The sequence below is a fragment of the Hyperoodon ampullatus genome (genome assembly GCF_949752795.1).
Source record: "Hyperoodon ampullatus genome assembly, chromosome: 5".
Classification (NCBI taxonomy): Eukaryota; Metazoa; Chordata; class Mammalia; order Artiodactyla; family Ziphiidae; genus Hyperoodon; species Hyperoodon ampullatus.
Genome location: NC_136918.1, coordinates 84,687,992 through 84,704,902, shown reverse-complemented (window position 1 = coordinate 84,704,902; position 16,911 = coordinate 84,687,992). Strand labels below are relative to the sequence as shown.

The 16,911-nt window shown below is 41.4% G+C and overlaps 1 protein-coding gene across 2 annotated transcripts in view; it reads right to left on the bottom strand.

The window, feature by feature from the left end:
• LSAMP (limbic system associated membrane protein) overlaps positions 1-16,911 on the bottom strand; it is a gene marked incomplete at its 5' end in the record, with an annotated part of 637,506 nt that overhangs the window by 35,852 nt on the left and 584,743 nt on the right. For both annotated transcript variants that reach the window (XM_079705348.1, XM_079705349.1), the window contains one exon: positions 7,075-7,209. In XM_079705348.1, the coding sequence (XP_079561474.1) occupies positions 7,075-7,209 (135 nt within the window). The remainder of the gene's footprint in view (positions 1-7,074; positions 7,210-16,911) is intronic.

Here is a 16,911-nt window from a genome sequence, read left to right as displayed (position 1 = left end):
AGGCTAGGCTCTTAAACTGCCAATGACTCTACAGTCTGTAGCATGTTGGCCAGAGTGATGATCTTGCTTGTGATTCAATTGGTTTGTTCAATTCGTAAAATGAGTTTTAAACAGTGTTTGTGAGTTTCTGGAGCCGCATGCTTAAGACTGACAAATCCTTAATGATAACTACCACTTGGCTAACCCAGGTCCAATCTGGGCCAGACTCCACATTTTCCATCACCTCTACCTCTGGGGCTCATAGTTGGGGCACCTCAACATAATAATCCATGGTGGAGGTCTTCTAGCTCTTCTGCCATGGGACCAGGAACACAAGTCCCAGCTGTACAGTTTTATGGGCGAGTTCTTCCTCACTCTAGATGTTTCCTTCTATGTGGTGGGAGCTTATTTATTAAACCTCCTTGCTCTGGAACCCAGGGGGTGATTTTTTTTTAACATTCTTTATTTAAACTATATTTTATCTGATATGAGTATTGCTACTCCAGCTTACTTTTGATTTCCATTGGCATGGAATATCTTTTTCCATCCAGGGGGTGATTTTTCTAACTGAAAATTTAGGGAAGAGCAAACTCGGTTTGTTTGCTTCATCTCTCCCCTTTCTTCCTCCTGGGATCAAACTTCTTTCAGGGAGCAGAGGTTCTCCTCTGCTTCTCCACACTGATGTCTTATGTGGGCTCTTTCCTTCCTGCTCTCATGTGGGCAGGCCTGCCCCCATCCAGGGCTGCCATGATTGGGAAGGTAGGTTGGCCACACTAAGCTGCTACCTCTAACCATCTTGATCTCTAACAATGGGGGCAACTAGGCCTTCTGTATGTCTCCTTTACTTATTTCTCATTTTGTTCAGAACCTGAATAACTAAGTAGTACTATTTATTAGCACCTCAGAGATGACAGCATGGGAAGGATGACAGTGAACTAGGGTTGAACACTTTCAAATGCATTGATCTTGGGGCAGGATGACACTGGTCAATTACAAAGGCCAAACACTTGCTCCTCCCCTTGAAAATCTGGGAAGTTTCTCGTACCAAGGTATAGTCACAGATAATGATAAATGTATGACGAGTTCGTTATTTCCAGTATTTCTCAAATGACGCAGTGGTGCAGGTCTGTTCCACAGCTTATTGGAATGAACACTTCAAAATTCATTTGTAATGAATTCTGCATAGGTGAGGCTAAGAAAAGTTATTACAAATCGTATTGTGGCATGCCTAGTAGAGTTAAAATAATAGATGTCCTTGCTCCAAATATGGTTATAATTAAAATGTGGCTTAATAAAAATGCTGTACAGAGGTCCATTGTTATTCTTTACGTGACTTTGCAATAGCTTACAATTGTCAGAGGACTCTTCCAGTTCTTATTACTTTAAAATTCTGGGTTCTGAAAATATTAAGGGCTTTCTTCTTATATCACCAATAATAAGACTCTTTCAATTAGACTGAATAGGATAACAATGACAGTGGCCTAGCAAACAGAATATCATTCATTTAATCTTCCTAATGTTTGGAATAATAGTATAAAGGAAAAAATTCTTAATAAAAGATTCAATAGATAGACATTTACCATGTGTCAGCACTCTACTAGGCTTTATTTATTCTTTTCATCCAAACGGTAACCCTAGGAAACAAGGATTATTAACCCCATATTATGAATGAAAAGACAGATTTGCAGAGGGTTAGTAAATTGTGCAAATTCACATAGCCAGCATTTGATGGAGTCTATATTGGAACCCATGTTCTGAAGCCCATGCTCTGAATCTCCCTGTGTTTCCATTTGAGTGAGTTCCTTCAGAGAGAAATTAATTCCTAATAAGGAAAAACAACATTTAGGGGAGTATGCTGGTAGTTTAAAAGGCAAATGTTACGTATTTCTGCAATTAAAAGGTACCCAAGATGGCACAACATGCACTGGCATAGTGGATATGAATCCATATTAGAAATCAGGAGATGTGGGTTCAATTTCTGCCTGTGCCACTTAGGTTGTCACCTCTTGAAGGTGACATGTTAACTTCTTGGAGTCCCTCACCTTTGAATGTAGGTGATAAGGCCTGCCTACCTGTCTCACAGTTTTGATGTAAAGATCAAATGAAATCTCATATATCAGAGCACATTTAACACCTGAAGTGATTACATTTATTATTTTTATTACGATTACCCACATGGTATCTTGGAAGGAAAGAGGGCTTTGGGATTAGACCTGGGCAGAGTTTCAACTCTCCCACTCACAGGTTCTTTGATTTTGTGGCAGAGAATGCTTACATTCTCTGAGCTTTGTTTTTGTCCTCTGCACAGAGATGATTTGATTATCTCCTGGGTTAGTGTGTGATGGTGGACCGATGGGGTGGAGGCAGAGAACACCGGCAATAAGAAAGGCATTGTATCCAGAGAATTTAAAAACAATAATAAACCTAACAAAAAGTTGTCTTTTTAAAAAAAAATCACCATGTACCAGCAATACTAAACCAAACATACCAAACAATGTCAGTGATAAAGTAAACACTCCTTCTACTGGGGCAGGCTGGGCCCCATATGCCTCTTTCCTTGGTTGGCCACTGTTGGTGTGATGATTACTGTGAATCATACAAAATTTCTAATAGAGTCTTGGTACTCTGGAGATACTCAGAAAATGATGGTTCTTGTACACATTGCAAAGTTATAGTAGCAAATCGCAGTACTCTGGATTCTTATTGAATAGTTCCTCTGATGATCCCATAATAGATTCATAAACATTAGCTTGTGTGTTTATTGATATCATCAATAAAGATGTAAGAGTAAACTAAAGGTTGGCATGGAGAATGGAGAGGTGTAGTCATGAATAGTTAGAGAACATAGCCAGTTTGGTTCCATATTGAGCCATTATTTTCCTCAAGGTGATTTTAGGTGATTTTGGAATCAAAGTATTGAAGAGTCCAGTTAAAATACAGTAATATTATCTGGAGAGGACGGATGTCTCCAGTCCCAACTGTGGAATCTACGGTAGGTAACCTCTGCTTCCTCTAAATAAATGGCTCTCAAATGTAAGGGCAAGCTTTAGAAATGCCAGAGTCCCATGTCCCCCAGCCTATATGTTGGGTTGGTTAGCTCTGGACACCAGGGTGGAGGCAGAGCTGAGTTGAAAGGGAGGTGAGAAGAGGAAAAAAAGTAATAAAGCGTGACAATGTGAACCTAGTTGGAGAGAGAGCTGTGGGAAAGCTGAAGACAGAAATATTAGCTGGTCAGTGGGGTTTGGGGGCAGGCTTGAGAGCTGGGGGCAGCTTTTGAGAAGAATTTCTCCAGGAATAGGAAAAGTGTCCAGTATAAGAAGAGTCCAAATAAAATTAAGTCCTCAGTAACTGAACACTTACTATGCACTAGACATTATTCTTGGGATACTGGACACCAGAAAGAGACAAACCCAGAAGTAGCTACTTTTAATGCACTGTGAGAACTGAAATTGAGGGATTACACCTAGAACCTGTAAATGAAAGGACACTTGTCCCTAGGGCTGGAATCTGGAAGAAATTAGCAACTATCCTGTAAGATACAAGAAAACATAAGTCCTGCCTATTGTACAAAATTTTACTAAGCTTATTTAGTTGAAGAGATTTTGGGTCAATAATTTAGCTTCTGTAAGCTCCAGGACATCCTACCACTTAGAAAATAGATTTTTCATGTCAAATGGCTATGCACAGTGCTTAGACCAACTGTGGAGAAGGATTACCCAAGAGAAATAAAAAGGAGAGACTGTAGAATCCAGCTTGTAAGCTAAACAGGAAGAACTGTTCTGTCTCTCTTGTTTACTGCTCTAGCTTCTCAGTGCCCTGGGACAAATATCTGTTGGCAAATGAGTAAATGAGTCAATGAGATGCTAGCAGGAGAAAATAACTAGCACTGGGATTTTTTTTTTTTTAGTGGTATTGTGGATCTGTTCATTATGATAATCTATTCAGCCATTAATTATCTTAGCCATCCTGATCCCCTGACCTAATTCCAAACCTTGTGTCTTGAAAAGGAAGAGGAATCAGCTTAAATAATGGGGCATTTTCATAGTAGGCAGGCTTATATGAAGTGACAAACTGGAAATTTCTCAGTTTGCATGAGCTTTGCTAGCCAGACCTGGTTCTATAATTTAATCTTGGAGACTTCATCTACTTAATACAATTACATTTAAGTAGGGTGAATTGTTTGAATAGGACAACAGGTGCAATGGCTAGTTGTTTTAATATAATAGAAACAAAGCTTATGAAGTGTTGATAAAAAGGTGATTCCAAAGGACATTGATTTAGAACATGCTTCCTGATTTGTGACATATATCAATTTGCAAAGTTTGGAGAAATGTTACAAGAGCAGAGTTTATCTGTTAGTCTTTCACCTATTCATTCAGTAAACATTTACTGAGCAATTTTTACAAGGTCAGGTATGTGTTAGATGCTGCTGGTTAGGACAGACTGGCTGACTAAGCTCATTATAGTTTTCTATGTAATTTGTTATGACATGTCATTTTAGAATCTTGAGTCTCTGTCCATATTCTTCTGTGGTTCACTCATCGCGAGGAAAAGCTCACATTTTTATACAAGGCTTTTCTTGAAAATTATCACTATTTTCTTCTGTTCTAAGTTACACTTTGGGGACAGTCAAGAAGGAGCAATGTCAGAATAATTGTGCTAATAATAATAGGACCCAGGCGGCTGGCTTTGATCTTGGGAGCCATCTGCAATGCAGACCGCTTTGATGTTTCACACAATGGAAGCATAAATATTTTCTATGTACTCCATGATTGGACTTTCAGAAATCTAATGAAGATGAAGGTCGATTAAGAGAAAATAAAATCTTAACTCCGAAAGTCAAAGAAGAGGTGGTAGATGATGGCATGGCTGTGTGTACATTAAAAAAGATAATTAACCTAATTATAAACTTATATAAACACCGAGAGAAATTGCCTTTCATGTGAAAAAAAGCTCCTAAAGCATTTTGTAACACTGGGATCATTAACGTCTCTTTGAAACACACCCAGAACTGGAAAAGAATAGTAATACTGGCATTTCAAAACTCTATTACTTAAAAAATCGCACTTCAGGATAAAAGCACTTCAGATCTCATCAAATGCATCCCCTTGTTCTTGGAAATGAGTGCCCTAAATGCTACAGCAGAATCCTATCTGTTAGATTCTTCTAGGTCGGGTGTGAAGGAGATTTCCCTTCCTGTTTCAGAAGGCTGCCAGGTTGGAGCAAGGCCACAGGAAATAGTGCAGTCCAGCACTGACCGGGGCACTTAACGCAAGTTTCCTCAGCTCTTTGCACCTCAGTTTCCAAATATTTAAAGTCAGACTAAAGATGATCTCATAAGTTTACTGGGAGGATTAAATGACAAATGTAAATCCCTTCATCAGTGTAGCACATAGTAGGTACTAAGAATTGAAAACTTCTCTTTCTCTTTCTCCTGAGGGCATGGGCTTTAGAATCAAACAGGCTGGAGTTTGCATGCCTTTTCTTTTTTTTTTTTTTTTTTTTTTTTTTTTTTTTGCTGTACGCGGGCCTCTCACTGCTGTGGTCTCTCCCATTGTGGAGCACAGGCTCCAGACACACAGGCTCAGCGGCCATGGCTCACGGGCCCAGCCGCTCCGCGGCATGTGGGATCTTCCCAGACCGGGGCACGAACCCATGTCCCCTGCATCGGCAGGCGGACTCTCAACCACTGCACCACCAGGGAAGCCCCTGCATGCCTTTTCTTACTCTTGCTTTCTGTGTCACTTTGGAGAGGCAATTATACCTCCTAGGGCTCTCGTGTTTCAAACTTTAAAATGCAGTCAATTATATCTACCTTGCTAGGGACTTTATACAGTATCACTGGCACACAGTTTAACTGCATGGAAGGCTTAAGATAACGGAAAGTAACTTACCACCATCCAAAGCATATTTTCAAATATGGGTTAAGATGTATGTGCATGTGTGTCTGTGTGCCTTTGTGCATGTGTGTATGTATGTTATATGTGCATACGTGAGTATATGTATATGTGTGGAGTGTGTATTTGTGTGTGTATTTGTGTTAAACACACAGGAAGGAAGAACTGTCAGGACATCCTTTTATCCCTGTCACTAGCCACAATTATGTGATGTGGAACTTGAATTTGAATGATGTGGACAGTCACTCCTCACTGAACAGGGTAAATGAATTCTCTTTATTCCTTTGCTGGGTGACACATCATATGGATCCGCCCCCGCCCCCCCCCATCCTTTTGAACTACATCTAAGGATCCTTTCATCTGAGAAGTTCAAAGTTTGCCCACTTACCGATGTATCTTAGTGAAATCTTCCCTTCTAATGCCCATACTTTGGGACAAATAGATAACCAATATTAACTTATCAGGTATCCCTCGTAGCCACCAGGGACACATGGTATCTGACCACAGTGGCTTAAATTTGTTCTCAAGGCCAATTAGTTCAATAGCAGAGGATAAAATATGGTCTTGAATTATTCTCTTCTGACAAACAATACATTAAGGTGGAAATTCCAATTAAAGCAGTTATGAATTGTTGTTTTTTCCAAAGTGGTATGACCTTGGTCTCCACAAAGACTAGAAGAGTGGTTGCCTAAAGTGCTAGTGCTGTCTGCTCATGTTTTCTTAATTCTGTAGTCTAAGTAAAAGACAGAGTGTATTGTTAAATGCATTATAGGTTATATTTAGAGTTGGTACAGTTGATTTATCAAATTCAAAGGCCAAGTCCTGCCCTTGGATATGTCCAATGTACAAATGTGCATCCCTGACTAGAGGAGCATCTGCTTGAAATGCAATGTTCTTTTTTTTTTTTTTTTTTTAGGTACACGGGCCTCTCACTGCCGCGGCCTCTCCTGTTGCGGAGCACAGGCTCCAGACGCGCAGGCTCAGCGGCCATGGGTCACGGGCCCAGCCGCTCCGCAGCATGTGGGATCTTCCCGGACCAGGGCACGAACCCGTGTCCCCTGCATCGGCTGGCGGACTCTCAACCACTGCGCCACCAGGGAAGCCTTGCAATGTTCTTTTGATATAGGCTCTTTAGAGCTCGCTGGAGGTGGAGGTGGGCCCTGGGCACATGGCACCTGCTGGCTCCTGCCATACTCACAGTTCACAGTGACCTTGACTTGTTTGACATCCGCCGAGGAGACCTCATTGGCAGCTTTGCACTCATATTTGCCTGACTGCTCCCTGGTGATGCCGAGGATCTCCAGATATTCTTCTTCTCCTTCAAATTCTCTTCCTGTAAAACAGAGGTTTGCATGATTTTTTTTTAAGTTTAAAATATGCAGGAGATCACCTCTTTTTTTCTTTTTAGAAGCAATAAATCCACGTGGCTTTTCAATAATTTGACAATGTTCTTTGTCTGAGGTCAGGTTCTATAGAAGCAGACTCCAAGACAAAAAGTCATTTGAAAATGATTAAGGAAGGAAATGTTCTCAGGAAAAACTGGTAGGGGAGTGGGAAAATGGGATCTGGCAGAGAAAGGAGCCATGCTGGGGTGCAACACCAGGTCTCATCCCACAGATGGTAACTCAGCTCAATCCCTCAGGGAGCTCTGGGCGCAGCACAGGTCCCACTTCAAAGTTGTGCTGACCAAGAATCAAGAAGCTGGAGTGTTTATACATCACGCTCATCCGTCACTGGCTAAAGGTTTAGAGCAAAGTGGGAGTCGCGGCGAGGGGCATGCAAGTTGTAAAGGGCTCAGAAGGGCAGCCACTGAAGTGCTGAATCATCGATTAGACCATGCTTCAAAGCACTCTTTCAACTAAAGTTGTTATTAGGACACGTGGCTTCCCTTTGAGAAACTGTCACTCTTCTCCCCCAGATTATGTGGAATTCTCTTCACGAAGGTCATGTTCGAAACCCTGTCTTATAGTTATGGTTTCCTTGTTCAGTGTCAAACTACATCATCAATGAGACTTTCAGGCCTTGGATCCAAGAGATTGTGTTGCTGATGGCGCATTTTGTCACGTGGGACTGGAGGGCTAGGGAGCTCAATATGATTGGCTTAACCACTTGGGAATAGGGGTCTGGAGGCCTTTTTAGAAAGTCGCACAAAAGTGTCTCCATTTTCATAAAGAAATGTCAAGATAGGCAGGCTTGTTTAATCCCCCTGATTAAAAGACTTTATTTCTGGAGAGAGAGAGAGAGAGAGAGAGGGAGGGAGAGAGAGAGAGAGAGAGAGAGGAAATGGAGGCATGGAGGTGGAGAGTCGGGGGGAGAAAAAGGGGAAAGAGAAAGTGAAGAGGAAAGGGGACTGAGCAGGGAAGAGCTTGGCCAGAAAGGCCTATAGACATCAGCTAAATTCAACTTCCCTCACCCTCAAGTTACAAACCCCACTGCTGTGGGGTTAGGACAGAGCAGCTGGAAGGGTGCTAAATAACACAGTCGTGCCACCATGAAGAAAACTTGCTCCTGGTCATCCTATACTAAATGGTACCAATTAATAGCTCTGTTCACGTGCCACAAGCTGTTTTCCTTTTCTGGAAATTGCCTGATGGCCAAATCAACATAACAGCCAGCCAGCACAGAGACACATTCACTGCCTAAATATGTCAGCTCAGTCTGTTAACTAGGCTCCCAATAGAACCTAGGGCCTCTTTGACAACGTTCTGTAACGCAACTGTCAGGAATACTCCAAGCTTCAAGTCTTCTGTTAATTGTCACTAACACTGGTTTGAGGAAACTCTGAAATCCCAACAACAAAAAGGCAATAGTTATAATTATTTGGTTTGGAGTCCTGCACATTATCTAGCACATGCTTCTACTGAAGACTTTTTAGAATTAGTCTGTAAGGGTAGAGCTGCACATTATTTACAATAGGCCATCTTATTTCCTGCCTGTGTTTTCACCTTTTTTCTTCTCCACACTCATGCGAGGAGTCAGACCTAACTTCTCATGCCACAGAAGTAGAATGTGGTAGGAAAGAAAACAGAAATCTTAGAAAGGGTAATAGTCCACTTTACTGGGTTAGCTGGGAAGGATTTGGACTTGGAGGAGGAAAAAAGATCTTTCCAACATACTTGCAACTATGAACTGAGAGTCATGCCAACTAAGTGATTCTAAGAATCTTCTAGTTAAATATAAATACGCTGAAGACAAATGGCAACATTGACAACTGCAGGCCAAAATAGGATAAAGCTCATTAAAAATCTGGAGTGCAAAGGTGGGATTTACAGTAAGACAGCATTATTGATTTTGAGAATAATGGTGGATTGTGATGAAAAAAGAGCAAAAGATAAGTTCAGAATGGTTTAGGATTTCTGCCCTGCCCTGTTCCTGCATCCATCAACTTTATTCCTAGGTAGGTAGAGCATTGTTAGTAGAAGAAAGGGAGAAGGAGTATAGTCTTCTTAGAGGTGGCTAATAACACTGAATTCTTTTCACTTCACATGAAATACCTAGAAATGCTGGGTAATGGATCCCTACCTTGCATTTTGAATTTCTGAAAGGTATAAACCAGTTCCAGGCATGGGAATGATGACTTTTAGCAACGACCAAGGCCCTACCCATTTGGGAAGCTGGCACCTGTGAGAGTTGACATTAAGATGAACTAGAGAAAATAAAGTAATATTTATTGGGTTTGGGACCTCGGTTCTTACATGAATACCAATGTAGGTATTCATCGTCTCATTGTTTCCCGATAAGAAGATAATAAAACAAATCTCCGTGGGATGAATTTTCAATCTCATGTCTCTCGGACAAATTTCCCCCAATACTACGTGGGGATGAAGGGGGAGTCTTCCATTAAATGCCCCACCCATAAGGCAGAAAGGTTATTTTTGTTTCTCCCATGCTAACTCTCCTAATGGCCACCTTTATCTCCAGCATACAATGTGCACAGTTGGTTCACTAAAGCAGGAGAGTTTCAAGATGCAAACCAAATAGAGGTAAAAGATGCTAGCCAGTCTTCCCTCATCCAACAATCTTGACAAAAATGTAAAATATTAAACCATACCTCTGGGCCCTTGTCATTCTTCCTTTATCTCTTGGACCCTTCATTTGAAACTCTTATCCTGGCACAAGAAGTGCCAAGAAGCTAGTCTATTTTTTTTGCACCCACAGGAGACTTTGCTCACAACACATTATCTCCCCTGGTTCACTTGAGCATTTCTCATTAATCCACAGTGATTTGAGAGGAAAGGGATACTTTTGTGTTGCTAGAAAGTCAAAGAACCAGACTATAAATTCCTCGGGGACTGTGTCTTGCAATATCCCCGTGCACAGCACAGGGTTTGGCACAGATTCATTACTCAACAAATGTTTGTTGAGTTAGCTGAACTGAATTAAGAAACACAAGCAAAAACTAGAATTAGATTCAACACATCATCTAGCTTAAGAGAACCAAGTATTGAAAGGTACTTTCTGTACCTTCTGTTCTTTCTGTAATAGAAGCTGGCGTATAAATCCACTCCCTTTTAATGATCCTAACAAAATACCCTTTTACTGGGGAAGGAAGGGTGTGCTGAGTACTCTGCTGTGGAAATGCTGGGTGGGGCATCTCTGGCCATGTCCTGAGAATGTATCTGCTATGCAGATTTATTATTTCAGGAAAAGGTGTACAGACACCAGCAGAGCCCCAGGTGGAAATGGGCACAACGCCATTCCTTTCATCTGATCCACTGCAGTTTCTTGTTTCAAGGCATGGAATACACCACGTTAATCTTGAGTCACAGAATTTTAAAATGCATTCAGGTCCTCTTGCTCCTCTCCCTTGGCCCCCATGTATCTGTCCACATCAGGGCACCTGTTCTCCATTCTTTCAGTTCCCTCTGGCTAGCTGTTCTCAACCCAGGGGTCCTGTCACCATCTCCCTATATTCTCTCAAGAGAAGACTCTTAGGCCAGAATCTGACATTCAACCTGTTGGTAAATTCTCTGGTGGCCTAAAGCCGTATGGCTAACGTGGGCCCTTCTCTTGTTCCTATCTGTTATTTTCTGCCCTTGTTTAAATGTTTACCTGAAATGCAAATTTCAATATTTTGGTATTTTAAACATCTCAACCTGTTTCCACAAGCTTGCTCATGTCTCCGAGTGTTATATTTGTTCTGGGATCTAGTGTTTAGTTTAAATCTCCCTTTGCTTACTGTGCTTTTGTGTCTCCTGGGAATATTCAGCTACCAGGCTAAATAATTTCTCACCCTCCTCAGTGTATGAACATTTCAAACTCTTCACATAATTAACATATCGCCTCTTAGCCACTGTTTACTCAAGTTCTACATATTAGTTCTTTTAATATTTCTTCATAAGTCAGAAAGAAGGGCCTCGAGCTGGTGGCAAGAGGAAAGTGTTCTCTTCTGTGTTCCCTGATGTAGAGGCAAATCAGCCAGGAATAACGCCAATTAAAGTATGCCAGGTGCCACCTTCTGAGTACAGTGCCTTCAGAGGACTGTGCTTTGATGAAACCTGCAGAGTTCACATCCAAGATGTCGATTTATTTAGATTTCCAAGGTTAACTAGGCATCTGGAAGCAAGCAGCCATTTGAAATTAAATACCTTTCCTTCGCATCTCTCTCTCTCTTTCTCCCATTCTCTCCTTCTTCCTCCTCTCTCTCTCTCTCCCACTGCCACCTCCTTCCCCCAACCACAGGCATACATACAAACAGCTATTGATTTACAAATAACCATTCACTCTAACTTTTAGGAAACAACATGTCAATTCACTAACACCCAAATATTTGCTCACTAAACACAGCAGGCTTATTCTTGAAAATTCTCCAGGGTATGATATCCAACACCCTATTTGGAATAAAAAAAAAAAAAAGACTGCTACCCTAATAATCATTATGATATCTGTCCTTCTTTTCCTTTATGTGAGATACAGGAAATGAAATTTAGAAAACTTGTTAAATTTGAGTGTTTTATGACTTTAAAGTAGAATTCCAAGGATTCTTATATATTAGGAAATGGATGAAGCATTTTATTTTTTCTCCACTATTCTGAGAAGAGTCTTATAATGTCTTTGTAGATCATCCTTTTACAGAAGGGAACATAAGTTTTAAACAGGGTTGACATTCCCTTTACTCACCTAAATTTGAAAATTTTATAAGTGACTGTAAACACATTGGCTATAAATACAAACACATATACAGATGAATGAAAAGCAAAGAAGTGGCACTTGTCTTGTAGGGTATATATGTATGTATGTGTGTGTTTGTGAGTCTGTGGTCAGAAAGGCGGGTGAAGAGGGTGAGAAGAAGCCAGCTATGAACTTCTACCTCTAAAAATAAAAGAAAAAAGGATCGCAAATCAATGATGCCATTTGAAGTTTCCTATGCTAACTTCAAATACTGTAACAAGTTTCTGTTCTTACAGTACATTTCATGTTTTCGTTCTTTTTTTTTTTTTTTTTTATCCTAAGGACATACTCACCTGTTCCTGTTTTTGCTTTCCCTACTTTTTTTGCACATCACGTTCTGTACAGACATGCTAAAAAAAGGAAGAGAGAAAGAAACACAAGAAATCTAGAAAAAAATACTTGTGATGAGGTTCTCTTTATATTTCCAGCCATGTCTCTCTCTAGATCCTTTGAAGTTTTTGTTTCTCGGTGTCATATCCCACCTGGGAGACCCTTTAGTGTCTGACAACTTTTCTGTCCAAAAGTGGAAACCGCTTCTAATCCCCACCTCTCATCACCCGTCAAGGGATGGGTGAAGAGTGGTAAATGATCCATGATTGAAAGAAGGAAGGGGTAGGCAGTGGACACAGTTGTCAGAGCAGCAATCACAGGAGAATAAGGAGACACAGGGGAGAGTAATGTATTGAAGAGAATGAGGGGGAAAAATCTGAGAGAAGTGATACAATGAGGATGATTATAAGGAAGAGTTAGAAGAATAGAAATGAAAGAATAGAGAATTCTCTAGAGACAGAGGCATTTGACTATTAAGATATTTGAGCCTACATGGAAGGGAGGGGGTTGGTTACTCTGCTGTAGAAATGTTCCCTATTTGAATAGTAAGACACAACAGGGTGTGGATTATGCAAATTGGCCCCATGCCTTCTGTAGCCCCAAAAGGGTGTAGGTAGTACCCAGAAATCAGAGGCAAGCGCAATGCCAGGAAGGATTCACAACTGGCTTTGGCTCTATGAATGAATATGGGCCAAATGAAGAACGTCCTGGCATCCAGAAAGATCCAATTCATTACGGTTTGTGTTTTTGCTTTCACATGCAAAAAGGCAGCTAGCTGACATAGCTTGAGCTCTCGACATCCAACTGGAAGCTGCCATCCACACATCCTCTTCAGTCCTGGGCCATGGCATTTTGTTATTGCACTCATACTTAACCATTATCCCCTACTTGGTGTCAGTTTTCAGAAACTGTTCTGCCCTTGTAGATGCTGGGTTTGGAATCAAGATCCCCTATGTTTAGTTCTCTGAAGGGGAACTCTATCGATGACAGCTAACCTTCCACTGTAGGGACCACATCTGGTTTTGCTCATCATTGTACCCCTAGTGCACAGCATGATGCTGGATGCTGGAGTGCTCAAGAAATTTTGCAGAGGAAGGGTGGAAGGAGCTACCACTTAATACACACACACTAGGTACTTTGCTAAATGACTCAGACATTATCTTATTTAATTCACAACACCATTAAGATGAGGAATCCAGGTTTAGAGAGGACCTTTAAGGAACTTGCCTGAGTTTATAAAGATATTAAGGAAGAGCAGAGGTTTAAACCAGGTCTGTTGACTTTTGGAGCCCATTTTCCCAACTAGGCATGACTATTTTTATTATTAGAGATTCTAGTTAGCTGAATTCTTAGCTCTCAGAATCTGCTCTATTTCTGTCTTCTGAGTATACATGCGAGGTAGAGAATGGGACACTTCGGGAATTTCCAAAACAGTGTAGCTCAGTTATACATAAAGAAAGTAAAAAAGGCAGCCTTCAGCTTTTATAAGATTTGTCTACTTAACTTCCTCATCAACAGAAATAAATAAAGCAATACATGAGAAAAAAGCTGGTATTTAAAAGTTTAGACTCACTCACTTTTTTATACAGGTCCCTCCAAAAGCAATATAAAATGATGGTTGCACATGAATGCCAACAAACAGCAAAGGAGCTACAGGAACAGTGTAGAATGCACTTCTATTAGGAAAGACTTACTGGGAGGAGTGAAATTTCAGGAAGTTGAAAAACACAAGTGGAGAGAATCAGAGCCAGCAAATTGTAAAAGGGTGTGGCAATGTGGTTATCCTGCCTGAAAGAGACTTCTCCATGCAGGAGAAATGAGCAGCGTGATATGACAGCAGGACATAGGCTAGTGTGTGAGGGGTGGAGTGAAGATTCTGGATTTGCTATGTTCAGTATCTCTGCATCACAGTGAAGACACAGTGGAGCCTTCTGGTTCCCATAAGGTATTGAGTAAAATGACATTTAACAAAATAATTTGGGACTTCCCTGGCAGCGCAGTGGTTAAGAATCCGACTGCTAATTGTGGGGGACCTGGGTTCGATCCCTGGTCCAGGAAGATCCCACATGCCGCGGAGCAACTAAGCCCACGTGCCACAAGTACTGAGCCTGTGCTGTAGAGCCCACGTGTCGCAACTACTGAGCCTGTGTGCTGCAACTACTGAAGCCCACGTGCCTAGAGCCTGTGCTCTGCAACAAGAGAAGCCACTGCAATGAGAAGCCCGCACACCATAACGAAGAGTAGACCCTGCTCACCGCAACTAGAGAAAGCCTGTGCACAGTGACGAAGACCCAATGCAGCCAAAAAAAATAATAAATAAATAAATAAATAAATATTTTAAAAAATTTGTTTTAAGCTTTCTTCCTTCCATCTTTCCTTACTTCCTTTCTTGAGAAAACAGGGTGTGTAAGCATGGAATTCCATGGAAATTTTATTTGTTTAAAGTCCTTTGTATATCAACACCACTTACTCTTGGTGCCAGTTTCTTGGCACTGAGTCCCAACATGTATTGTAATAAACTGCCCTGTGAACTGCTGTGAAAGTGGAGATGGCTCTTCAAGGTTGTCAAATAGTCATCATCAACCCTGACTAATTGGCAGTGGCTACCTGGAGCATGACGTTGAGAAGGTAGCTGAGGCAGAGTCTAGACTCAGTGGGAAAGAGTGGCAATGTCTATGAGGACAGGAGAAGGGAATGTGTGCACATCCTTGGACCCTCACCTGCCCTGGGGTCTCTTGTAGTCCACCTGAGTTTCTTTGGGTATAAGGAAGTGTCTCCTAAGTACAGCATGTCGGTTGAAAGCTAGTGACTTCCTGGGTTTGAATCCAGTTTGTACCATTCGGAAAATCAGGATAGAGTGCTTATTTTGGAGTGAAGATAATGAGTTTCATTCTTGACATGGTCGGTATCAGGTTGAAATATCCCGGGGAGTGCATTTCTTAGGCACTCAAAAATATGGAGCTGCCAAAAGACTAGAGCTAAATGTAGATTAAACATGGAATATATACATTGGTAGTAATTCAAGCCACCATAGTAGGGACTATAGAATATTTGTATGATGTAGCACCATGTCATAAAGCAAGGAATCACTGTCTTCTTTTTTATTATTCTGGGATGAGGGGAAGAAGAGGCAAAGAGGTAAAACTGGACAAAACCCCCCCAAAATACCTAGTAGGTTCCTTTGGAATAAAATAGGTATAAAAATTCCTGCAGGTGTTGATTGTTTTCTAGACTATTTCCCAAGAAGGGGGTGAGGCAGAGATTAGAGTTGCTGGTCAGAGGCAGCAACAAACAAGATCTTCCACCATTGTCATCAGAACTGTAGGGGTCTTCCACGACCTATCATTAGTGATTCTGCCATGGCTGAGGATTAAATATCAAGAGAGATGAGAGTAGCGGCTGCTGTTTTCAAGAGTCACATAAATCAATTGGCATTTTGTAAGTGAATGTGTTAAACTCAGCAGGGCAACTGCACTGTGCAAGGATTTCTGGGCATAATTTTGTGGCTGCCGAGAAGCCTTTGAAAGGTAATTAAAACAAAGCAGGTGATGACCCCATCTGGCCCTCTGTCCTTTCATCCCAGGCCTGATGTTGCAGTGACCTTAGTGGGGCTCACCCCCAAATCTCAGCCTCACTTCTTCAGCTAGGCCCACTGCTGAAAGAACCTTTCGATCCAGTTTAGAGACCTGTTCTTGCTTAGAGTCAGTAAACAAGTAACGGAGAGAAAAATGGGGGGTAGGGATCGGGGTAGGCCAGAAAAGAAAATGGTTTAACAGACTCACAGACACAGAGAACAGACCTGTGGTTGCCAAGGGGGAGGGAGAGGAGGGGAGCGATAGACTGGGAGTTTGGCATTAGCAGATGCAAACTATTATATGTAGAATGGATAAACAACAAGGTTCTACTGTAGAGCACAGGGAACTATATTCAATATCCTGTGATATACCGTAGTGGAAAAGAATGTAAAAAAGATAGTATATATATATATAACTGAATCACTTTGCTGAAGAGCAGAAATTAACATAACATCGTAAATCAACTATATTTCAATTAAGAAAATAATTAAAAAATAAAAACCCAGTGAATAAGATGAAAATGGAAAAAAAAAAAAAAAAGAAAAAAGAAAGAGATAAAATAGTTTAAGCAGGTAAGGAGTCTGGCAATTTGTTTCTTGCTTTTCGACCAAAGTGTATGAATTAGGAATTACCCCATCAATGTTCAGTTTGGGGACCAGCACCCGTCAATCCTGGCTGGGGTTTTTCAGCCTCTCTGTGAAGCAGATGGATTGCAGTGGGAGTGAGGGTCCTGGCTACAGTGTTGCGGGTACACTGGAGAGGTGGACTGGGAGAGACCGGGAGGCAGCTTGCGCCTGCTCTGGAAAGCATTCGCCCTCCCAGGCTGGGTCCAGGCGCTCCTGGAAGGCTATGTTACCAGGCCAGTGGGCCAACGCTTAATAAGAAAACAGCAGCAATTTGTCTCCACTGCTATTTATGTTTCAAGCGCATGACAGGCTGTCAGTGCAAGTGAGAGTCGC